The 26,063-nt window shown below is 36.7% G+C and overlaps 1 protein-coding gene across 1 annotated transcript; it reads left to right on the top strand.

Annotated features, from left to right (window-relative positions):
* LOC107739006 (glycogen debranching enzyme-like) lies at positions 1-26,063 on the top strand. Its single transcript, XM_016550961.1, has 33 exons — positions 1-290; positions 1,248-1,458; positions 1,554-1,723; positions 2,222-2,425; positions 4,124-4,305; positions 4,392-4,507; positions 5,477-5,596; positions 6,330-6,432; positions 6,521-6,618; positions 12,160-12,299; positions 12,446-12,633; positions 13,404-13,527; positions 14,055-14,218; positions 14,414-14,515; positions 15,889-16,044; positions 16,969-17,119; positions 17,309-17,433; positions 17,721-17,833; positions 18,525-18,659; positions 18,856-18,986; positions 19,072-19,208; positions 19,395-19,528; positions 19,962-20,137; positions 21,274-21,376; positions 21,449-21,674; positions 22,640-22,757; positions 22,835-22,970; positions 23,145-23,257; positions 23,972-24,183; positions 24,262-24,359; positions 24,552-24,639; positions 25,037-25,170; positions 25,325-26,063. Exons 1-33 carry the CDS (start codon positions 209-211, stop codon positions 25,440-25,442), a joined length of 4,608 nt encoding a protein of 1,535 aa, XP_016406447.1. The 5' UTR covers positions 1-208; the 3' UTR covers positions 25,443-26,063.

Below are 26,063 nucleotides of genomic sequence, written 5' to 3'. Positions count from 1 at the left end.
TGTTGTGTCAGGTTAGGTCAGATTGTTATGCAAACATTAGTTAAGAAACTGTGAATCTGTGAAACGTGCAAATCGCCCACTAGCCTGTATCAATTGCAGCAGATTGTTCACATGTTGTTCGTTGTTATCATATGGCAGCCTGCGCTCTTGGGGATCCAGAGGTAACTTCTCCTGTGTTTAAAGGGCATCCCAAAAAAGCTCCGCCAACATGTTCCATGGCAAACAAACCAGAGTGCTTCTCTTGAATGACATGGAGAGACTGAAGCGCACTCTGTTTCGCCTGGAGCAAGGTAGGTCTTATTGTTACAGCTCCTTTCTTATAGACAGTTGTGCATTGCAAATGCTATGCCATCATCATCTATGCTATCATGATGTTTATTTTATTCTTTTATATATTTATTGTAACATTTTTAATGCTGGTGTTAATGCATCATTTATTCTTCCCCTCTTATTTCTCGTACTTTATTACTCTCTGCAACTCAACACTTTGGACCCCTGGAGAAGCTTTGGATAGATTTACGTGTTACTCGTGGTGCATGAGCACCGAATATCACATTCAAAAAGCTGTCTGCTATATATAGCAGAGGAATACACTGGTGTTCTATGCCATTTTCTGTGGTACTTGTAGGTTTTGGAGTGCAGATAATGTAAATACAGTTTACTATATTATGCTAAGGTCAGTTTGTTGCTGTATATGAAATAGAATACCAGCATACTGCTTACTTAAACCATGGGTTTCCTCTGGAATTTTTATGGGTTTGTAAAATAGATTAAATATCTTAGATTTATGAGTAATGAGTAAGTCTACTTGAAGAGATTTTTGTTGTACAACATAAATGTCCTACAATTTCCACATTTTAGCACTGTCTTTTTGCTCTGTATGTCTCTAAATATGCATTAAAATACCATGCATTAGAAACATTTTTTCAAACTGTACCCCAAAACAAAATATGCAAAAGCAACATCATGGTTTTTATAACTAATGTCTTTAAAGGAGAAATGAAGAAAATATTTAATTAAAAGATAACTGCAAATAAATCTTCAAGATTTTCATGTTTTGAATTATTTGTTCTAAAACATGAATTACACAGTACCTGAAAAGTACATATTTAAGCCCTTTTATTAAAAAAAAAAGAAAAAAGAAGTTACTAAGGACTGCAGGATCTAAAGTTTCAGACTTACAGGGTTATTGGATTTGCAACACCCCCTGCTGTTTTCTCATGTGATTCACATTTCAATTCACTTAGGTTTTGAGCTTCAGTTCCACCTGGGCCCGACCCTGCAGGGCAAGAGTGTGCATGTCCACACCAACTACCCAGCACCGGGCAAGAAGTTTGTCAGCTCCAGTTTCCGTCAGCTGGAGTGGGTGAACCCCAGTGACAGAGAGGATGATTCAGACAAATACTGCAAACTGGACCTGGAGATAGCAGGCTCTTATCAGTATTACTTTGGGTGTGGGTGAGTGAATTGTATTATTGTTTTTACTTCTTGAAATTTGGGCAGCATCTAATTGCCTTCCAAGAAAAAAAGGTGTTACCCTACTGTGTATGCAGGCATGAGGAAAGATCCGGAGGTGGCTACATTGTTGTGGATCCAGTGTTGCGTATTGGCCATGAGAGGAAGATCCTGCCTCTCGATTGCATTACAGTTCAGACTTACCTTGCTAAGTGTTTGGGCCCTCTGGATGAATGGCTAGACAGACTCAGAGTGGCCAAGGAAACAGGTATGAAAAACTAAGTGTTGAAACTCATGTATGACAAACATATACTAATTTACTCCCTATTGGGGTTTATGGAGTGTAATATATAAGACAAAGTCATGTTCCACATAAAACCAGGTTGCACTTCATTCACTTTGACCGTCTGTGGGTTATGATTTTCAGAGTCACGTAAATTCAGTATTAGCACGCAGGCCATATGTGCCTGTGTTTTTTAGCGATCTGGACAAGCATCTTCTAATTTGACAAAATGAAATTGATATTACCATAATTTGCCTTTCAGCTGCAAACAAACTCAGTTTTTTAATAATTAGTGGTGTTGGCTAAGGCAAACACCAAGTAACAAGCTATTTTGTCAACTTCGCATATTGTTACCTTATACCTACACGGAGGTACTGAATAGGTACACTGTAATTACAAAATAGTTACGCTGTAAATTCTGTTTACTTACGCAGTACATTGCGGGTTGTAATCTAAAGCGTCACCATGTTTTTTTATGTTCAGGTTACAATATGATCCACTTCACGCCTCTTCAGAAACTAGGCGCATCACGGTCATGCTACTCCATAGCTGATCAGCTGGAGCTGAACCCTGATTTCTCCCCACCTGGCAAGAACAACACCTGGATGGATGTGGGCAACCTGACGGAAAAAATTAAGAAAGAGTGGAACATGCTTTGCATCACAGATGTGGTGTACAACCACACAGGTACGTTTCTGCTTCGTCTTTAGCATGTAGTGAATAACGCTAGGAGAAACTTCCAGCACTGCATCGTGTTTCCAGTGTCTGGAAGCCTCTGGCTTTGGCTGTTCTTCTTATTGGAATGGCAGTGTCACCTCTGAGGAATGACACAGCAGACCAAGATTGAAGTGGTTAGGCTATTTATATATAAATTGCAGCGATCAGAGTGTAGATGAAAGCTGGTCACATCTGTGGCACAATGGTTGAGATTTTTGACCTTTGAGTCGCTCTGCAGGAAGATTAACGTTGGGCGCCTTGTTCTTTGTGACATTCTAATGTTTCATGTTGCCCTCTGCTGCATGTATGTCATGGGAACAAATCTGACCTCATGATCACTGTATAGGTTAATAAGGTGTCAAACTGAAAACTGTGTCCTGCCAACCAGCTTTGTTTTGGTTAGTCTGTAAAAGTGGTTTAGCAGGGTTTAGAAGTAGTTCAACAGGGTGCCAAAAGGTTTGCATTTTAGCACATATTTTGTTTTCGGTTTAGGTGTTAAGGTAAGATTTCAGTATGCTTTAAGTATGAGACATTGGCATTTACAGGCGACAGTCACCTCAGTTAACCCTTTGAGATTCAATCAGAAATGAAATTGCAGCAGTTGTGTAAATTAATTTAATGATACCAACCTTTAAAAAATATGAGTTAATATTACATAAACCTGCAGCTCACTCTGAAATATATTATGAATGAAAAAAAAAATTACAATTTGAGTCTCCCAGCATGGTAAAGTCACACAACTTGATGGCTTCCTACTGACATCATTGCAGGCTTATCAATATCAAATTTAGTAATCTTCCTGTCTGACTTATTTTTTCGTAATCAGATTTTTCAAACATATTGTTTAGTATAGAAAAAATGGCAGTATCCCCCCCAAAATATAAATGTGTGTAAATATGAGACATTTTTTATTGTTTCTTACAGTTTAAATGTTTGGTGGTCAGTATTCTTTTTATTTTTATTCTTATTCTCACAACAGAGTCTAATGAAACTTTAAAGGAACATACTGAAGTTTCCACCTTTTATCTTCCTGGAAAAGGGAAGGCTATTTACATATGTTGTATGCTTATATATATGCAATACCAAATAATTCCATGCAGTTTTATCCCAAAACAAAATACTGATTTTTGTAATCACTGGCTGCAAGATGTAAAAAATGATGTATTTTATTACTATCAATACTTGTGGTCTCAGAAGTGCTTCTGATGTCTTTGGCAAGTTGCCACAGGAAGTGTTTGCTGCTCTTTAATATTTTAAACACAGCGTTTGTAGAGCGGAACGGCCATGATACTGTTAATGTGGAATCAGAGCAGTTCTTTAAACACTAGACTGAAGTTTATCACACTTAATGAGCCATTACTGGTTTATTTAGCAAACTTACCAGTCCTTATCAGACACTTGCATACAATTCATTTCCAGTCAGTTAAGTACGTTTACACGTCACCTTTTCATTTCCTTAATATGTGCACACTGTTGATTTAGTGTATGTAATATAATCCCATACTAACAGGTACACAAGATTGCACTTCCATATGCTTGGGTTTTGAAAACAAAGCACTCGTTTTGGCTGAAATAAAATGGATAAATGGTCATAGTGATGATGAAATAATGTCATGAATGTACTACAGTCTGTATAGACTATGATTCTATGATTGTTCCTTTGGTTAGCTGCCAATAGTAAGTGGATCAGACACCATCCAGAGTGTGGCTATAACCTGGTAAACTCTCCTCATCTGAAGCCAGCCTGGCTGCTGGACAGAGCCCTGTGGCATTTCAGCTGTGCCATAGCAGATGGAAAATACAGCGACAGCGGCCTTCCATCTTTTATTGAGAATGACAAACGCATTACTGTGAGTCTTGAGGGTGTCACAGGTTTTTCATATTCCAAAAATACTTTAATGTTTGTGGTGACCAATAAATTAGCTTGATGTTTCAGATCCTTAGAGGGCTTCTGTGGATGGAAGTTTTCTCCCAATTGAAACTATGGGAGTTTCTACAGCTGAACGTTGAGAAAGCTGTGGAGCAGTTTAGGAAGGTTCTTCAGGCTGGTGAGTGTCTGTTAGCATGTTCGTGGATGCTCTTTCACTTGTATTGTGTAGGGTCTGAGCTAAGTTGGGTGTATTTGCCATCTGTAGGTAACAGACCTGCCGGGCCTGAGCTGGAGGGAAAGCCAAAATTGAAAGTCATAGCAGTTCTTTAAACACTAGACTGAAGTTTATCACACTTAATGAGCCATTACTGGTTTATTTAGCAAACTTACCAGTCCTTATCAGACACTTGCATACAATTCATTTCCAGTCAGTTAAGTACGTTTACACGTCACCTTTTCATTTCCTTAATATGTGCACACTGTTGATTTAGTGTATGTAATATAATCCCATACTAACAGGTACACAAGATTGCACTTCCATATGCTTGGGTTTTGAAAACAAAGCACTCGTTTTGGCTGAAATAAAATGGATAAATGGTCATAGTGATGATGAAATAATGTCATGAATGTACTACAGTCTGTATAGACTATGATTCTATGATTGTTCCTTTGGTTAGCTGCCAATAGTAAGTGGATCAGACACCATCCAGAGTGTGGCTATAACCTGGTAAACTCTCCTCATCTGAAGCCAGCCTGGCTGCTGGACAGAGCCCTGTGGCATTTCAGCTGTGCCATAGCAGATGGAAAATACAGCGACAGCGGCCTTCCATCTTTTATTGAGAATGACAAACGCATTACTGTGAGTCTTGAGGGTGTCACAGGTTTTTCATATTCCAAAAATACTTTAATGTTTGTGGTGACCAATAAATTAGCTTGATGTTTCAGATCCTTAGAGGGCTTCTGTGGATGGAAGTTTTCTCCCAATTGAAACTATGGGAGTTTCTACAGCTGAACGTTGAGAAAGCTGTGGAGCAGTTTAGGAAGGTTCTTCAGGCTGGTGAGTGTCTGTTAGCATGTTCGTGGATGCTCTTTCACTTGTATTGTGTAGGGTCTGAGCTAAGTTGGGTGTATTTGCCATCTGTAGGTAACAGACCTGCCGGGCCTGAGCTGGAGGGAAAGCCAAAATTGAAAGTCATCCAGGATTCACAGTACAGACGCCTCAGCAACACTGTAGACATGCAACTGGCCCTGGAGATGTTTGGCAGACACACGTGAGTTCACTTCATGTTCAAGATCTGTTTAATGATTAATGTTTTTTTGGATAGAGTATTTGTTTTCTGTGACCAAATATCTGTTTAGTTATTAATTAGCTCACATGAAAAGGTCAGGGTCAGATAAGTATAATCACAACAAGTATAATCACAGTAAAGTGATAATATTCAGATGGTCATATAATATCAACATAGCAGGCCCTACATACAATTATATGTATTTGTCAAAGTACAATAGGTCAAAGTATTTTTTACAAAAATGAAAAAAAATTTGTAAGTCTACATTGTTATTGAATTTAGAACAAATTACAATTATTTGATAAAAAATACAGTAATATTTAAAAAATATTACAATTTAAAAGAACAATTTTCTATTATAATATATTTTACTATGTGATGTATTCCTATAATGGCAAGGCTGACTTTTTTAGCAGCCATTACTCCAGTTTTCATTGTCAAATAATCGTACAGAAACATTTGACCAAAGTTTGTAATGTTATATTATATTATATTATATTATATTATATTATATGATTATAATTTTTATTTCCTTAATTCATTTTCATCCATATTACTTTTATTTCCTTAATTCATTTTCATCCATATTACTTTTATTTCCTTAATTCATTTTCATCCATTTCTACATTAAATCTAGATTTGATGTCTGTTTTTCTTCTTATTATGCCGGTGTGCTGCACTTTACTTTCCGCTTATGTGCCTATCAAAACAACAGTAACGGTCCCAAATCCATTCAAGAGTGCTGTGATTGGTTTAAGAAGAGTCTAGAGGAACTAAATGTGGAATGCTATAAGGAAATGCATAGTCATCATGAGAAGGTTGGTTTCTGTGTGAATGATTCACAGATGATCTGTCTGTTTAGCTTTGATGTCAATCTGATTACTTTATATAATTTCTTTCTTCAAGGCTATAAACTGCATAGTGGGAACGGTTTGTTATGAAAGGCTCGCCGCCCACGGCCCTCAGCTTGGACCTGTCACCCGAACAAACCCTTTGGTGACTAGGTAAAAATTATGTAGTCTTGCAGAGCAACACTGGCAGCATAAAGTCTGGTCTGCTTTGCAACATATTCTGGCCAAGAACTGCCCACTTAGACAGGAAGAGATCATCTGACTGGCCGGCCACAGCTTGTTTTGTATTTACATATTGTAAAAGAGTAAGGAAATCTGAAATCAGCTGACGGGCCATCCAAGACGTAGACGAGTGTAATTACATCACTTGCTCACAATGGACAGGGCTTAAAGGCAAAATATGTAAGATTTTTTTATTAAAATATCCAAAAACCACTAGAACAGTGTTATATATTTTACTGACTTGTGTACTTACATTATCCCAAATGTTTCGAAGAATGTTTAAATCCAGAGAAATAATCAATTTTAACTAGTGACACGGACCGTGTCCATAGTGTCATTGTGTAGCCTGCCAGTGACGTCATACATCCTCGATTTCCGGTTTTGTTTTGTAGAAAACATGGAAACACCAAAGACGCTTTAATATGTTGTGCGTTTTATTAGACCGGTGACGACCGCACAGAGTAGCATAATAACAGAACTTTCAAATGTATCTAGTATGAAAAAACAGCACTGCTTTTTTTCCCCCACATACGCACAACCGGAAGGAGCGGAAGCAGTCGACTGTGGGATAATAAAAGCTCCGCTGCTTTCGAGCCGTGTGTCAATCAACATTTAACCTGGTAAAAAAAAATTATTTATTGTTATCCATGTTATATTTAATCTGTAACAGCAATGGGAACTTTTATAAACATCCGTTTGGTTGTTAACTTTTAAATGCATCATTATGCAGAAAATATGAGCAGAGTTCTCTGCATAAAGACCCACAGCTGGCAGATCAACGTGCTACTTCTTTTCTCTCCCATATGGTAGGAAGTTAAATGAAATGAAAAGTGGAGGATATAAACTGTGACAAGATAATTGACAGACAAGTTTACAGTGACAGGATGCGTGTAATTGTGCGATAGAGCGGTCCTTTAAAGATGCAATTGTGTGACGTGATAGTATGTCCCAAAGCTTGCCTACTCTTCTACTACACACTCAAAAGTGTGTACTTTTTCTTCACCAAAAGAGCACATACTTTAAGGGCGTAGTATAAGTAGACACACTGAGATGCAGCATTTGTTTATTTTGAATACGCGGCCTCTAGCGGCGAAAATTACATATTGTGCCTTTAATGAGACACACCCACATACACACACTCCAGCACACACTCACAGAGCAACAGGATTATTATTGTGAATGATTCATCAGTGCATATTATTCCAAAGAAAAAAAAATGGTCTTCGAGAATATAGGATTTCATTCGAAAGGAATCTATTTATACAGTAAAAAGTGTCTTTATATGATGTATGGTTGTGAAATTAGAGGCACTGATGACACCAGAAGAAAAGATTTTAAAAGTTTAGGGTTGGTAAGATTTTGCAAAGATGTTTGTGAAAGATGTCTCTTCTGCTCATGCAAGGCTGCATTTATAGAGGTAAATACATTAAAACTGTTACATATTATTACAATTTAAAATTACTGATTTCTAGTGTAGCATATGTTAAAATGTAATTTATTTCTGTGATCAAAGCTGAATTTTCAGCATCATTACTCCAGTCTTCAGTGTCACATGATTCTTCAGAAATCATTATAATATACTGATTTGCTGCTCACGAAACATTTCTGATTATTATCAATGTTGGGAACAGTTGAGCTGCTTCATATTTTTGTGGAAACTGACACATTTTGTTTTTCCGGATTCACAGATGAACAGAAATTTCAAAGCAGCAGTTATTTGAAATAGAAAAATTGTGTAACGTTATAAATGTCTTCACTGTCACTTTTGATCAATTTAATGCATAAAAGTTTTAATTTCATTCTCAGACTTTTGAACTTTAGTGTGTTGGTCATAAAAATGTTTACTAAGGCTCCAAATTGGCTCCAAATCTCACATTATATGGTAAAAAAACAAAACCTGTTAATTTCAGCATCCAGTTAATGATCTGTTCTGTAATTTGTCATAATATTCTCATTGTTTCTTGTGTTGTAGGTGTTTCCATCCAGTGTTTTTTCATATTCAGATGTTATGGGAGCTTATGTTGCTCGGTGAAGCGTTGGTGGTCATGGCACCGTCACCGGCAGAATCTTCAGACACTATTTTGGCATTGGTCAGGTACAGCAAATAATAATAATAATAATAAAATAATAAGCCATGTGAGGTGGTGTTACAGTGATTTTACCACTGCTAAGAGGTGTAAAGACCTTTTAACCATGGTAAAAATCACTGTAATGTGTGGCCTCCTCTTAAAATTAAATAAAAGGAAAATGACAAACACAAAATCACTAAAACTTTAAAATGAAAAGGAAAACAAAATGTTAAAATATGAATGAAAACTAAAGTAGTATATCAATGATACTAAAATAACACTGGGGATAAGTGAATTGTGATTATTTTTAGTAAGATGCATGTTCATTGTAGGTTGTTTATGGTATAGAATTGAATTCATGTGCTGTTTTACAATCCATCCAATCAGATTTTAGAGCTGAATCTGCATTTTATGAGATTTCCTTAAGATATATCTGAAACGATCACATCTCTATGCCTGCTGCAGCGGTCTAGTATTTGATATCACACTAAATGTTTGCCTACAGTTGTTGAGGACTTCACTCTGTGTTAAAAATGCAGGATGAAACTTGTTTCTTCTAAATCATCATCATGTTTCTCTCTGATTGCACATGAAATGTTTTTAGAATTGCAAATTAGCGAGTGAACTCTAGACGTGCACAGAATTCAAACACCCGTCGTTCAGTAGTTCTTCCTTTGTGTGTTTATTATATATTTTGAATAATTTTATAATGCTGTCGGCTAATAATAGACGTATAGTACTCATTTTAACGCAATTTTATTGTATTTAAATCCATTCCAAAGAAATTCCAAAAGTCCAAATTCAGTGAGCATCCAAGTGCATGGTGTGTAATGCAGTACTTGACAGCAGACAGATCGTGTTTTCTGGCTCTGTAATGCTGAGTTTCTGGAAGCTGAATGTTTCCAGAGTCACACGCTGTGGTCGACCTTGAAGAAGGGCAGCTAGATAATTCTGAAGTCAGATGATGTGTGTGATATAGAGACTCCAGAGACACTGTTACGCACCACACATACTCGGTGTTTAACGTGAGCAGAATATTCTTGACCAATAAAAGAGCAGATGCTGTCTTCTAGATCACTTGTGGAGGATGTTAACTGTGACAAGATGATTGACAGGCCAGTTTACAGTGACAGGGTGCATGTAACAGGTGCGACAGAGCGGTCCTTTAAAGATGCAATTGTGTGACGTGATAGTATGTCCCAAAGCTTGCCTACTCTTCTACTACACACTCAAAAGTGTGTACTTTTTCTTCACCAAAAGAGCACATACTTTAAGGGCGTAGTATAAGTAGACACACTGAGATGCAGCATTTGTTTATTTTGAATACGCGGCCTCTAGCGGCGAAAATTACATATTGTGCCTTTAAAGTTCTCCGGCACCGTGCCGGATCTCCGGCGTGCAGCGTTTGGCTGATAATAATCCTACATTTAAAAAAAACTTTTTGATATCACTTTCGAGTCCATGAGTTCGCCTAACAATGGTATGAGAGGAGCACAGCTTTCACTCTCAACCAAACTAACACTAGCCAATCAGAATTTTATTATTTATAAATATTTATTATTTATTGCCAGAACACATTTACCGGGATTTTTGAAAAAACTCTTCCTCTGTATATGCTGTGAATTTGAATTGCTTAACGTTCATCTGGGAAAACAGTGTGCATTATCTCACTAGATTTGTAACGTAAATCATTTATAAACCTTTGCCAACACAGGAGAATACATCATATTTCTAAATATGCCATTTATTGTACATCACGATTTCAAAATAAAAGTTTCTAAGTTTGCATGTGGCCAAATATTAAAATTGAATGGATTTAAACATCGTTTAATCACGCTGTAAAGTGAAACGTCACCAGGCCGTTGGCGCCCGCTGCAGGTATTTGTTATAATGTACTTAAGTTGGTTATGTTCATATTATGTTTTTATACAGTCTATGGTATAGGCATATTACATTATGTATTTTAACGGTGTTGTTCAATAAAACCATGTAATTACTTGGTTTTGATACTTTATTTAAGCCAATTATCATTGCCTCATCGTTAGTTTATATATAGATAGTAATAATAAAGCCTGGTTTTCACTTAGGTCTATTTGTGTTACTAAAAAATATCAGATTACTCAGTTGTCAAAATAATCAGTAAATTACTTGATTACCAAAATAATCATTAGCTACAGCCCTAGATTAGTTAAAATATTGCAAAATACAACTGCATTGTTTTACTTTTTGTAATTAATTTTGCAAATATTTTGTCATTGAAAATTTCTTTAAAATATTATTAAAATATTGTCTTGTTCTAGTGAACCAAGTATCTGTATTTTGTACATCTCTTGTGAGCTAAGTGTATATCTCGTGAGCTAAGTGTATTGTCACACCCCTAGTGTCGATAAGTGGTGATATAGCTCATAATTTTCCAAGTGTATGATATAGCTTTCATACTTCAGGTCAACCATATATTCATGAAAAAAAAACAGTTTGAATAAGGAAAGCAATAACTTCGCCATAGTATCCTTTCAAATGTTAAAGTTGCCACAGTCGTTGCATGCTTTGCATGTTCTGCCCCGCCCCCAGAAAAAAGTTCAGGCTCAGGATTATTTTATTTTTTTTGCTTTAACCCCTGCAATGGATCCTCTGCAGTGAATGGGTGCCATCAGAATGGGAGTTCAAACTGAGAAAAGCATCACAACAATCCACAAGTAATGACAATTTTAACTTCAAACCGTCACTTCCATTGCTAAATTATGAGTCCTCTATCCATAACATCACTTTTTCCGGCGAAAAAGACGTGTAGTCTAAATCTGCACAGATTAAGCACTGTTTACAAGTGAAAACTGTTCTGAACAAATATGTTGGTGGGTTATGATGGCAGAGGATAATAGGGGTTGCATGTTTTTACTGGAGGAATTGTTATTATGGATTATGGACATATTTTGATTAGAAGTGACAGTTTAAAGTTAAATTCTTTAATGTTGGATTTCATTAATATACACATTTTTTCACAAGACGTTAATTGATTGACTGGAGTCATGTGGATTATTGTGATATTTTTATCAGCTGTTTGGACTCTCATTCTATACGACACCCATTCACTGCAGAGGATCCATTGATGAGCAAGTGATTTAATACTAAAATCTCCCAAAATCTGTTCTGATGGAGAAACAAACTTATCTACATCTTGGATGGCTTGAGTAAATTTCAGGGTAATTATTTTTACATTTTTGAGTGAACTACCTTTAATTACCTCAAACAAAACTTTTTTTATTCCGCAAATAAATCTAAATTACTAATGTTTCCTCAGAAGTGGTCATTGTAGACATCTGGTATTTTACAAACTTGGCATGTTATTGTAAATACGCTGATGAGAATGGCAGATTTACAGTTCAGCCTTGTTTTAATGATTCAGATATTTTACCTTCCCATTTGAGGACATGACCATGGAGCAGGAAAACCAGCTGATACAGAATCCAAATGATGCTTGTCATCTGCTCGCCCATAACGGATGGGTCATGGGAGATGACCCGCTCAGAAACTTTGCAGAGCCAGGTGAGTCAAAATATGTCTGTTTTGGTTTCTGCTGAACGGTAATGAAAATACCAGCATGCTGGTCTAGAAAGTGTCTAAGACTGTCTAGCTGGTTAAAGAGCTTAGTATTTAATTTATCTAATTCATCATCTATTTATGTCTTTTAGGATCTAATGTTTACCTTAGAAGAGAGCTTGTTTGCTGGGGTGACAGCGTGAAACTTCGCTATGGCGTCAAACCAGAAGACTGTCCGTACTTATGGGCTCATATGAAGAAGTACACGGAGATCACAGCCAAACATTTCTCCGGTGTACGTCTGGATAACTGCCACTCCACACCCCTTCATGTGGCTGAGGTACATGCTCAGATTTCCACTTTATTTTTGATCTGCATGCATATTTCATGATATATTTATAAAAATGACATCATGTGCTACAGGCAGGAACTCAGAATGTTCTGCAGTGTCATTGTAAATTCATAAAGTGATCATTTTCATTTTGAAAATATGTAGTTTCATTCCTTCTGAGGTTGTACTGCAGGTATTTGACATGTACTGTTGGATGTGATATCTTGTATGTTGTATCCATAGGCCATGTTAGCTGCAGCCAGAGTGGTCAGGCCCAATCTTTATGTGATAGCTGAACTCTTTACAGGAAGTGAACAGCTTGACAATTTGTTTGTTAATCGACTGGGAATAACCAGTCTCGTCAGAGGTACTGCAGACTGCAAGAGACACATGTTTGCCCTTGATGCTAAATTTGCTTTTTGTGTTTTTTTTTTCTTCCTCTCTTTTGTTTACTCAAAACATTCATATCTTTTTTTGGCAACATTAACTCTTGCTCTGCATCATCTACTTTGACCTGATGCATTTCACGTGTACACGAAAAATATGTCATTAATAACACATTTCATTACTAATAAACCTGCTTTATATCCTAATGCGATAATGACTGATTATGTAACCTGAGCATGTGCTTTTTCTTTGTCATACACTTCACACCTTCATCTGTCTGCCTTGCTTACTTTGCTTCCATTCTATCTATCTATCAATCTGTCTGTCGTTCTGTCGTCCTATCTGTCGTTCTATCTGTCTAACCCTGTTGCTGTGTGCTGGGTGGGCTGCAGTATATGTTGGCTGTTGCTCGTCAGCACAGGCCTGATCTGTATGTGGTGGCTGAGCTCTTCACTGGCAGCGAGGAGCTGGACAATATCTTTATGACTAGGCTTGGCATTACCTCCCTTATCCGAGGTAAGACGCACAGAGATTGGGAAATGCAGTTGCAGTGACGCACAGAATTAAGGAACATGATGTGTGAAATGCAAATACAGCAGATGTAGCATGCTGTTGATTATGACACTAAATTATTTTGACTCATTCCTCAAAATGAGCTAAAAACACCACAGCTGTTGTTGATAGAATTTGAGTTGTGTTTCACAGAGAATATTCTTAAATTTGAGGTGTTAGGTAGGTATGGATTTTTCATCTACTCGCACTTTTATGCCACATAAACATGACATTTTGTTAAAAACTGATCTATTTTTGTTATATGAAGGCCAAATTAAACCTGTCATTTATTTTTGCTTGTTTTTTCTCGTATTGTATTGTTTTACCCTTGACCCAGGAATAGACATATATCATTAAAATAAAGTTTTTAAAGCTATGATAATCTCCGCAAAATGTAAATAAATACCATTTCAATATTTACAGTGCACCTAACATCAACCCTGTCATAAACTTTGGCCTTTTTATGATAAGATCTGTTCTGTCTTCATCAGAGGCCATGAGTGCCGGGGACAGTCATGAGGAAGGCCGACTGGTATATCATTTCGGAGGGGAGCCTGTAGGTTCATTTGTACAACCAAACCTCAGGCCTTTAGTGCCGTCAATCGCTCACGCCATGTTTTTGGATGTTACGCACGACAACGAATGTCCTATTCAGGTCAGTAACAGTAATTAATGGCAAAGAGCATATACATATGAATGGAGCCAACACATCCTACATTATTTCAGACTTAAAAATATGTGTCGTGTTTTTATTTTGTGTTTTATGTGTTGAGGTAATTACTGCTGGTTTTATTTTATACTATATATACGCAATATTACTTTCTGAAATTAAAAACTGTTTTTCTTGTAGGTTCGTTCGGTGTTTGATGCTTTACCCAGCACTGCTATCGTCTCTATGGCCTGCTGTGCCTCAGGCAGCACTAGAGGATATGATGAACTCGTACCTCACCAGGTAATTATATATATGTGTGTGTGTGTGTATTTCTGTCATGACAACTCTCTGAGGGATTGGCATGGTTATATACATGACAATGTTAATGTATTTGGTCTTGGCGGAATAGATCTGCTACGCTGCTGCTGCGGCAGAGCAAGTACAGAGACTTGCTACTGCCAATACATCCACAACATGCTGCTGTGAGCATGTAAGAAATATTGCTGCTGCAAATATAACATACATGAAATAACCCCCATATAGCATACATGAATCACCTCATAGCAGATCTATACAGGTGGAGCTGGGGAAGGTGGAGGGTTTCTGAAGCAAGCTGCAACTGCTACGGCAAGCACTAGTCATATATTTGAATGTTGAGCAGCGAGCTCATTGGCTACCGATACAGGAGAGAACCAATCAGCTGTGCCATGTGATAATGATGTCATTAGGTCAAATTGAGTTAGACCTATCGGACCATCTAGAGTTTCATGCCAGAACTCTGTGTATATATATATATCATGGTTTCCATAAAATAATAGGCAGGACAGCTTATTACATTGATAATAATAAGAAATGTTTCTTGATCACAAAATCAGCAGAAAGATTTCTGAAGGATCATGTTACAATGAAGACTGGAGTAATTATGCTGAAAATTCAGCTGTGCCATCACAGGAATATATTGCATTTAAAAAATTTTTTTAAATAGAAAACGTTTTATTTTAACTTTAATAATATTTCACAATGCTTCTGTTTTTACTGTATTTTTGATAACAGCCTTGGTGAGCATACTGTAAGAGACTTCTTTTAAAAATCTGACCCACCCCAAACTTTTGAATGGCAGTCAATGTTGCGATTTTGTTTTGTTACATAAATATCATATTTCATTTACCGTCCATGTATTTTATGTAAAAATATTTACGTCATTACCAATTATGTAACAATAATCATTTGTTCTGTCAGCACCTTGATTATAAAACTCCCTCTACAAATCATTTCTGTTCTTCTCACTCAGCCAGATTCCTTTGTATCTGGGTCAGTATTCATACATAAACAAAAGCCTGTCTGTTATTATTTTTTCCTTCTTTTCAAGACTAAATGTTTCCCAGGGCCAGGGGTTCTAATATACCTGGATAAAGATATTCCCGTTCATCTCAATGGGAGTAACTCCACTGTAAATGCAACACTGTAAATGCTGCCATATTTGCTTCACAGACAGTTTTTGAAAATGATTTTTAGCCAGTCGTCTGAGCCATAAATGCTTTGTGATTGATCACTCTTGCAGCAAACAGGCAAATATGTTGCAAATGTGTCTGCAAAAATGCTTTTTGCTCACATAATGGTGTTGGTACATTAGCTGACTACTAAAGCTAACCAAACTTTTTTTTTTTACTCAGATTTCAGTAGTAAAGGAAGAGCGTCTGGACCCCAAGTGGAATCCTGATGCACTGCCCTCTTCTGTTGAGGAGGTGAACCTCCAAACTGGTATAATGTCAGGAAAACTTGCCCTCAACAAACTCCACCAAGAGCTGGCAGAGAAGGGCTTCACCCAGGTCAGGATCATGTTTACTCATAACAGATATCAAAAAAATTTATTATGAGTCACAACCTCTAACAGCAGAAGGAGACTTCGATACTCGTAATCAAGTGCTTTATTAACTACTGATTAAACTCATCTGTCACTTTGCTGACAGTTTTATTCCCTTGGATTAAATTCAGATTAAAGAAATGTTTCAGGTTCAAATTTAACTTCTGAGATATGCTGTTGTAAATAACTTGTCCCTCCTATCAAAGTTTTTTTACACAGAGATGAACTTAGAATGGAAAGTCTTTTTAAAATAAGAAATGTGAAACAGGTTTATTTAAAGCACTTACTGTGGCCCAGAAAGTATTTGAACTTTTAAGAGACACTTAAAACACTTTTTGTATCTCTTTATTATATCTCTAATTAATCTCTACAAATTTTACTTTATTCATTCTCTTTTTTATTTTTAAGATAATACACCATTTGTGTATAAACCTTTTGTTTAATCATTTTAACCAAAAATATATGAATAAATAAATGAAACAATGTATATGAATGCATGAATTATGCAGTGATAAACTATCAAATAAATTACTTTTTCCTACTTTTATAAGCTCTTTTTGCATGTCTACTAACATTTGACAACGATAAAGTATTCAGATATTTTTGGGTTCGTTTTGAACAGCATATCTAGTGTTTAACATAAAAAAAACTGTTTTTAATAATCCAAAGACATTCACACCTTTCACTATCCAAATACTTTTTCAAACCTCTGTAAATTATTTCTTTCCATATTCCAATAGGTGTTATTTGAGCTGTAAAGTGTTTCCTTGGGTGATAGGACCCATTGTAAGGTTTAAACCTGTAACCTACACCTCTCACCACTTGACTACACCACCATCAGTGCACGTGACTCTGTGTCTTTATATTATGTTCATCATGCATGTCACAGGTTTATGTAGATCAGCTGGATGCAGACACCGTGGCTGTGACCAGGCATTGTCCCAGCACACATCAGTCTGTTGTGACTGTGTCTCGTACAGCCTTTAAAAACCCAGAAACACACCAATACAGAGAGCATCTGGACCCCATGAACATCCCAGGTACAAATGCAAACACTTTTATCGCTGAATGCCCTTTGCTTTCCAGTTATGTTGTTGAAATCAAACTCATCTGTCTTATTTTATGTGTTGCACATGATGTAGTTTGACATTTCATTTTCACTGAATTCCTTGTGAATAGTTATAAACCAGCTAGACATGCTTTTTCTTATCTGCCATCTCACTGCACAGGTAAAATCGAGGAGGTGATTTTAGAAGCACGTACAGTGGAGAGAAACGCTGAGTCATATGTGAAAGATGAGAGGTTTATCAACGGCATGCCGAACTACATGGTCGAGATCCGCGAACACATCCAGGTAACATGACACTAGCGTCAGTGGCAGCTGCGCTGTGACATGAAGGGGAGGGCTGCCAGGATCACATTTATATCTGTATGGCTGTCATCGGACAGAGAAAAGACTAACAGACAGAGAACCTGTTCTGTGGGTATTCTGGGTATTTGTCTGACATGCTCTTTGTTTTGGTATGCTCTTTTTACTGGACGTTTGGTATTGTCTTAGTGTGTAGTTACTTTACTGAACTTGAGTGCAGAGCTTGTCCCTTCTGATGTAAGCCTGAATAGAACATGTGTTTTTGTTTTCAGTTAGAGGACAGTGAAATCATAAAACAGGGACATGCCACCACAAAGGGCCGCAGTGAGTTTGTTGAGGAGATTTTGTTTGAAAAGCTCACACCTGGTAGTGTAATTGCATTCAGGTAAACAAACAGACACCAAATGAAATTAATCCTATTTAATGATGTCTTATATAATGGATTTCACTTTAATTATTTGTCATGTATTCAATCTTATACAGTATATATACATATAATTTATTTATACTTAATTTATTTTTTTAATTCATTTATTTATTTTTTTAATTATAATTGTTTTAAATTATTTACTCACCCCAAAATGTTTTCAAATAATATTTATGTAAATATTTTCCCACCTTTAATGCCATGAAAATGAAAATAGCCGCAGAAGCCGGCAAGGTGTTTAACCACAAACAAACCAACAAAAATATAATGAAAATATAATCATGGTGACCATGGGTTGTATAAAGGAAAACTGCTGTCATTTTTTCACATGGAACACACACACACACATATTTTCAAGAAACCTAAACAGATTTTTCCATACCTCTTCATCTTTCAAGCTCCAAAAAGGACAAGGGCACAAATCATATAGACCACTTTTATGGTGCTTTTATAGTGCTCCGTTGTTGTTTTTTTAGCTTGAAAGACAAGAAAAAAAATCTATGGAAGTGTGTTCCATGTAAAAAAAAAACAAAAAAACATTTGTTTGTTTAAAACCACATGAGCACAAATAAATAATTGAGTTTTTGGGTGAACGCTTCCTTTAAATGAACATTAATTCATTTATTTCAACATGTAACTGATCTCACAGGGTGAGTCTCGATCCAAACTCTCAGAAAATGGTTGGCTACTTGCGAACTCAGCTCTCACAGTTTAACCGGCTGTATAAATCCGGCAGTCTGACTGACAGCAATGTCCCTGGCATCCTGAAAATAGCTTTAGACTTGTGAGTCATTTTTACCTTAATCATTTTCAAATACAATTCACAGCTATTCATTTGTTTAGAAAGCAAAACATCAATGAAAGTTATTCATTTGTCTAGAAAGCTAAATATGTGCTGTTTAACAGTTAATTTTAATGCATAATTATGTGAGTCAGTTCAATTCAGTTCTCTAACTAAGGCCTGTTGTTTTATGTGGCAGTTTAATGTCCAAACTGACTCTGGCTGAGTTGAACGTGTTGTTATTCCGCTGTGACGCGGAGGAACAGGAAGATGGTGGTGGCTGCTACAATATACCATCCTGGATGCCGCTGAAGTATGGAGGCCTACAAGGTGCCAATATACACATATAGCAGGATTGGTTTCGGGTCGCTGTAGTTATGTGACTGTATAAACGTCATGCTTTTATTATTCACAGGTTTTGTGTCTGTGTTGTCTGAGTTTCGGCCCAAAAATGACCTTGGACATCCGTTCTGTGACAATCTCAGACAAGGTGATTGGATGATCGATTACGTGAGTTCTCGTCTGATGAATAAAGGTGGAGCTCTGCGGGAGGTAAGAAAGGAAATATGTTTTTTTTAGTAATGTTTTGGGGGGGGGCGGGTAATGAAGTTTGGCATGCAACTCACCCTGCATCCTTTTCAAATCATTCATATAAAATTGTAAATTGAAAAATGACGTTTTTATGCACATTGTTGTAGCATACTTCCTGTCTAAATAAATTTTTCTTATTTTTCATAGGTTGGAAAGTGGTTCAGCGCCGTATTTACATACCTCAAACATATCCCACGCTACTTAGTGCCGTGTTATTTTGATGCCATTATTGTAGGGGCGTACGCCACGGCTGTAGATGCTGTTTTCAACCAAATGTCCAGGTTAGTTCTCTCTTTAAGTTTAATATTTAGGAGTATGAGAGTGTAATATTTGAACGGGGGGGCGGGTAATGAAGTTTGGCATGCAACTCACCCTGCATCCTTTTCAAATCATTCATATTAAATTGTAAATTGAAAAATGACGTTTTTATGCACATTGTTGTAGCATACTTCCTGTCTAAATAAATGTTTCTTATTTTTCATAGGTTGGAAAGTGGTTCAGCGCCGTATTTACATACCTCAAACATATCCCACGCTACTTAGTGCCGTGTTATTTTGATGCCATTATTGTAGGGGCGTACGCCACGGCTGTAGATGCTGTTTTCAACCAAATGTCCAGGTTAGTTCTCTCTTTAAGTTTAATATTTAGGAGTATGAGAGTGTAATATTTGAACTGTGTGGGGGGTTGTTTGTAAATGTGTTTAATGGGTTACAGCTTTGTTCAGAATGGGTCGACACTGGTTAAGCAGCTGGCCCTGGGCTCAGTTCAGATGTGTGGGGTGGGTCGTGTCCCCACCCTGCCGCCCCTCTCTCCCGAACTGGAGGATGTTCCAGTCCGACTCAACAGTGTGACCAAACAAGAGGAGCAGTGTTGCGTTTCTCTTGCTGCAGGTTTGGATTCATACACAGTTGCATCTAATGTAAATCATTTGGTCAATGCTTTAAATTACAGAAAAAGAACCACTTGGTTGATACCAGGCAGGGCCCCAGGTGCATATTGTCTAAAAGTGTTTCCAGTCCGACTCAACAGTGTGACCAAACAAGAGGAGCAGTGTTGCGTTTCTCTTGCTGCAGGTTTGGATTCATACACAGTTGCATCTAATGTAAATCATTTGGTCAATGCTTTAAATTACAGAAAAAGAACCACTTGGTTGATACCAGGCAGGGCCCCAGGTGCATATTGTCTAAAAGTGTTACCATGCCTATAAAATGATGCATATACTACCATATTGACTTGCTTAATGATGCTTATAGGGATAGTTCACCCAAAAATGAAAATTCTGTCATTAATTGCTCACCCTCATGTTGATCCATACCCATCTTCAGAACACAAATTAAGATATTTTTGGCCTATAAAATGATGCATATACTACCATATTGACTTGCTTAATGATGCTTATAGGGATAGTTCACCCAAAAATGAAAATTCTGTCATTAATTGCTCACCCTCACCTTTCTGACCCTCCATAAACAGCAACACAACTACCAAGTTCAAGGCCCAGAAAGGTAGTAAGGACATTGTTAAAATAGTTCATGTGACATCAGTGGTTTAACCTTAATTTTATGAAGCAACGAGAATACTTTTTGTGGTCAAAGAAAACAAAAATAATGACTTTGTTCAGCAATTCAAACAATGTATTTACTACCTTAATGTCAGTGGTTCAACCTTAATTTTATGAAGCAACGAGAATACTTTTTGTGGTCAAAGAAAACAAAAACAATGACTTTATTCAGCAATTCAAACAATGTATTTACTACCTTAATGTGGTAGTTATGTTGCTGTTTATGGAGGGTCGGAAAGCTCTCGGGTTTCATCAAACATATCTTAATTTGTGTTCTCAAGATGGGTTTGGATCGACATGAGGGTGAGTAATTAATGACAGAATTTTCATTTTTGGGTGAACTATCCCTTTAAGTTGCGTTGTGATTAAAATAATTATTATTGATGTACCAATTTATACACTTCTACATATTACACACTTTTTAATGTGGGACTTGTTTCATGAAAAATGTTGTCACCTATGAAGGTCTGCCGCATTTCTCCACTGGAATCTTCCGCTGTTGGGGGAGAGACACTTTCATAGCGCTGCGCGGTCTCATGCTTTTGACAGGGAGGTACTTGGAGGCCAGGTGAGCATCTAATTTTAGACTGCATACCAATGACTCCGGGATCATCCTCTAATCTGATGTTGTTTCTGACAGAAATATCATCTTGGCCTTTGCTGGCACGATGCACCACGGTCTGATCCCTAATTTGCTAGGTCAGGGTGTTGCAGCCCGTTACAACTGCCGTGATGCAGTATGGTGGTGGCTTCAGTGTATCCAGGACTACTGTAATATTGTGCCCAACGGCACAGATATTCTTATGTGCCCTGTATCACGTATGTATCCCACTGATGATTCTGAGGCACAGCCCCTGGGGACAGTGGTAAGAAGAATGGAAACAATCTCTGACTGCTTATGATTCTTGATACAGTACAATGCCATGCCCTACTTATATGATACAGTAAGGGGAGGTACAACTTAATTTACCAAACTTCCATACAGTGGGGAGAATATTTATTTGATCCCCTGCTGATTTTCTAAGTTTGCCCACTTACAAAGAAATGAAGGGTCTGTAATTTTTATGGTAGGTTTATTTTAACGTATAGAGACAGAATACCAACCAAAAAATCCAGAAAAAACACATTATATAAAGGTTAGAAATTGATTATCGTGACATTTTGCTCATATACTAAATGTAATATCTCACGGTTCATAATAGGTGCAGACTTGCGTCTTTAGATATTGTTTTCTGATTTTTTTTATTATATTTAACACAAAAGGAGATTTTTTTGTGCATGCAATTACAATGAATGGCCACTGGAGCTTTCAAACTTCAAAAAGGACACAAACGCACCATAGAAATACCATGAATGTGGCTAATTAATTGCCCAAGCATATCTAGGGCCAGATTTTATGTGAATAACATTACATTCACCACACTATGCTATTATATGATTTATGTGGACCACCTTTATGCTGCTTTTGTGGAGCTTTTTGTCATTTTGGAGCTTAACAGCCTTAGTCCTCATATTAAAAATTGCTTTATTGAAAAGTATGGCCAGAATATTCCAGAATGTCGATGTTTTTATTTTATTTTACTTTATTAATGTCTGTAAATGTTTTGTATAATTAAACAACCTTTTTACAATTGTTTAAAAAATTAAGGTTGTGACATTTTATGTTACGTATATATCACTTTTAATATACAAATCTGTACATATTTAATAAGATTATAAAGGCACAATGCACAAACTATTGTTTTTATGTTTATTTTTGATGTGGCATGGTTTCATTTTGACTGAATATTTAATATTTAAATTTAATATTTTTGTTCATGAATTGTATCAGGTTCACGACCAGCCGTTATACGTGGTCATTCAAGAGGCTATGCAGCGTCATATGCAGGGAATAGAGTTCAGAGAGAGAAACGCAGGTCCACAGATCGACCACAACATGCGAGATGAAGGTGAGTAATTTTCTAAGACTGTTTTTCCATGTCTGTCTCAAACCATACCTTGCTTTTCCTATTGTCCTGTCCCATAGGCTTTAATGTGGAGGCCAAAGTAAATCCCGAGACAGGATTTGTTTACGGTGGAAATCGCTTCAACTGTGGGACGTGGATGGATAAAATGGGAGAGAGCGACAAAGCCCATAATAGAGGTGTTCCAGCCACACCCAGGTACTATAACTACCTGCTAACATACCAGTCATGCTAAACCCATATAATAATGCTCCACTGTATTTAGCACAAAAGAACGCTTTCAATGTGAAACACTGAGATTGAGTAGCTTTGAGCCTGGATAAACCAGTCCTCAATACGTCAAGTGGATGATGGTGTTGTGTTTATGTGCAGGGACGGCTCTGCGGTGGAGATTGTGGGTCTCAGTAAGTCAGCGGTGCGCTGGCTGATGACGATGAATGAGAATGGAAATTTCCCATACTCCTCTGTCACAATACACAGAGATGGTACATCCTCTTTAACACATTCTCATTCTCAATGAAACTGTCAATGATTACTTATATTTGTTTGTTACGAAATAAGGTACCAGTAATTAAATATTGTATTTTATGAGTGATTTTTAAGTGATTTTTACACATTTTTATTAATATTTTATATTCATATTTGTTTTATTTTATTTTATTTTAGTTTTACAAAATAAGGTGCCAGTATGTTTTTGTTTATTTTAATTTATTACAAGATAAAGTGGCAATAATAAAATATTTCATTTTAATTCATTTTATTAGAAATTAAGGTGCCAGTAATTAAATTTTTTTTATTTTTATTTTTTGTTTTTATCATATTTTGTTTTGTTTTATCTGATTTTGTTTTGTTTTATTTTATTTTATTCTATCTTATCTTAATTTGTTTAGTTTTATTTTATCTTATTTTATTTTGTTTTATTTAAAATAAGGTACCACTTCTATTTTTGTTTATTTACATTCCATCAAAAAAGGTTAAAACTACTACCAAAGCAACTTTTTAGTGGTGTGCCGTGTGCGTATGATTGTTGCTACAGTGACTCACTTTTGAGTCTAAACATTTGTGTCCTGTTGAAAAGACACACCTTCAGTAGTATCGTAATTCGCTGTTATGATACAGTATATTCAGCTGACGGCATGCTAATCAATTTTCGTATATTTTAAAGATTCGTCAGGACCATTACGGTTTCATTTTTCCAGGAACAGAGCAGTCAGTGTCCTATAAAGAGTGGAATCAAAGGATCCAGGAGAATTTTGAAAGGTTTTTCTACATGTCAGAAGACCCTTCAGACCCAAATGAGCAACATCCTGACCTGGTCCACAAGAAATGCATTTACAAAGACAGTTACGGGGCCTCTAGCCCCTGGTGTGACTACCAACTCAGACCTAACTTCACCATCGCCATGGTGGTGGTGAGTCCAAGTGCTTATAAGAGATTCTTTCCAAGAGTTTTTGAGGATGTTCTGTTATACAGACCTTTGTTTCACTAGGCACCAGAGTTGTTTACAGTGCAAAGAGCATGGAAGGCTTTAGAGATAGTAGAGAAGAAGCTGCTCGGTCCTCTGGGAATGAAAACACTGGATCCAGAGTGAGTAGAAAACAATACTTGCTGTCTGCCTGTTGGTTAAGCAGCTGCTTGAGTTAAAATTGCGCTCTTCTGGCTGGCTGACTGGACATGGTTTGATAAGTGGTTTAGTCTAGAACAAGAACATTTGTGCGTGGGTGAAGTCATTTTTATGTAGAAATCTCTGATGTTGGTGTGTCTGTATTTGTTTAACAGTGATCTGGTGTACTGTGGTGTTTATGACAACGCTCTGGATAATGACAACTACAACTGTGCGAAAGGATTCAACTATCACCAAGGACCTGTATGTTTTCATACATTAAAGGAATAGTTTGTCCACATTTAAAATGTTGTCATTGTTTCCTCACCCTCAAGTTGTTCCAAACCTGTATGAATTTCTTTCTTCTGCTGAACCCTAAAGAAGATATTTTGAAGAATGTGAGTAACCAAATGGTTTCTGGTCCCCATTGACTTCCATAGTGTTTTCTCGATACTATGGAAGTCAATGGGGACCAGCAATCTTCTTTTATGTTCAACAGAAGAAAGAAACTCATACAAGTTTGGAACAACTTGAGGGTGAGGGAATGATGTCAGAATTGTCATTTTTGAGTGAACTATCCCTTTAACAATGATAAATTGTTTTGGATGTGAGAGATTTCATTGGTTTTCTAAACTATGCACATTTCATCATTCATTTACAGGAATGGCTGTGGCCAGTTGGATACTTCTTACGAGCCAAGCTTTATTTTGCTAAGAAAATGGGCCAGGAGAAGTACAATGAAAGTGTGTACCTGGTCAAGAATGTCCTATCTAGACTTTATACCCATTTAGAAAGGTATTACAAAGCTCACACTAATAAAATAATAGTTTTATTTTTTTTTCACAACGGTGGAATGATTTGAATCTACAGGTGATTGAGTTTAAAAATTCAGTATGAGTCATTTGCACAGTATACAACATTTCTTATCTATATGTTCTCTTTGATCTAGATCACCTTGGAAAGGTTTACCTGAGCTGACCAATGAAAACGGACAGTACTGCCCGTTCAGTTGTGAAACACAGGCTTGGTCTATCGCCACTGTTCTGGAGACCCTATATGATTTATGATTATATCAAGGACAAGCTCTCATATACTTCTTGCCACCTTCCTGAGAAGTTCAGAGGACATTGTTTTACATTCACAACCCGGTGTAGACACAAATATGTCCTGCTACTCTCTGAGATGTTTTAGTGTTTGGAAGAAATGGAAATACTTTATCTTTTGATTGTGCCAACTCACTTTTAGAGAGATTTTTCTGTCATGTTTACACTCTTGTTAGTTACTACCAGCATATTCAGATTTGGTTTGTTGGTTAAAAAACAGATTTATGCCCATTTGTGATTATTAAAGTACATATGATGCTCCCTCAAGACAAAAAAATTGATTCCCTACCTCTAATACAACTGGTCTTTTATTTCATTCTTTAAATTCATATTACAAAATCTTAGAGCTATTACAAACCGATCTTAATTTAGATCCACAATATGGACAGTCTTTCTTTTTTGCCAAGTCATGGTTGCTTCATTGTCTGTCCATGGGCAACAAAAGCTCATTGTTCTGCCTACTTTACACAACAAACTACTGCAGGTAAAATGACTCATGCCTTACAGAGATGCCCTGCACTTTTTAGGAGTTATTTTTTATCTCAATTTTGATCTAAGATCAAAAACAACATAAAAACAACCCAA

The sequence above is a fragment of the Sinocyclocheilus rhinocerous genome, unplaced genomic scaffold (assembly GCF_001515625.1).
Source record: "Sinocyclocheilus rhinocerous isolate Xijiao unplaced genomic scaffold, SAMN03320098_v1.1 scaffold1697, whole genome shotgun sequence".
Taxonomy (NCBI): domain Eukaryota; kingdom Metazoa; phylum Chordata; class Actinopteri; order Cypriniformes; family Cyprinidae; genus Sinocyclocheilus; species Sinocyclocheilus rhinocerous.
The sequence above is the reverse complement of the archived record's forward strand: the minus strand, read 5'-3'. Positions and strand labels throughout refer to the sequence as shown.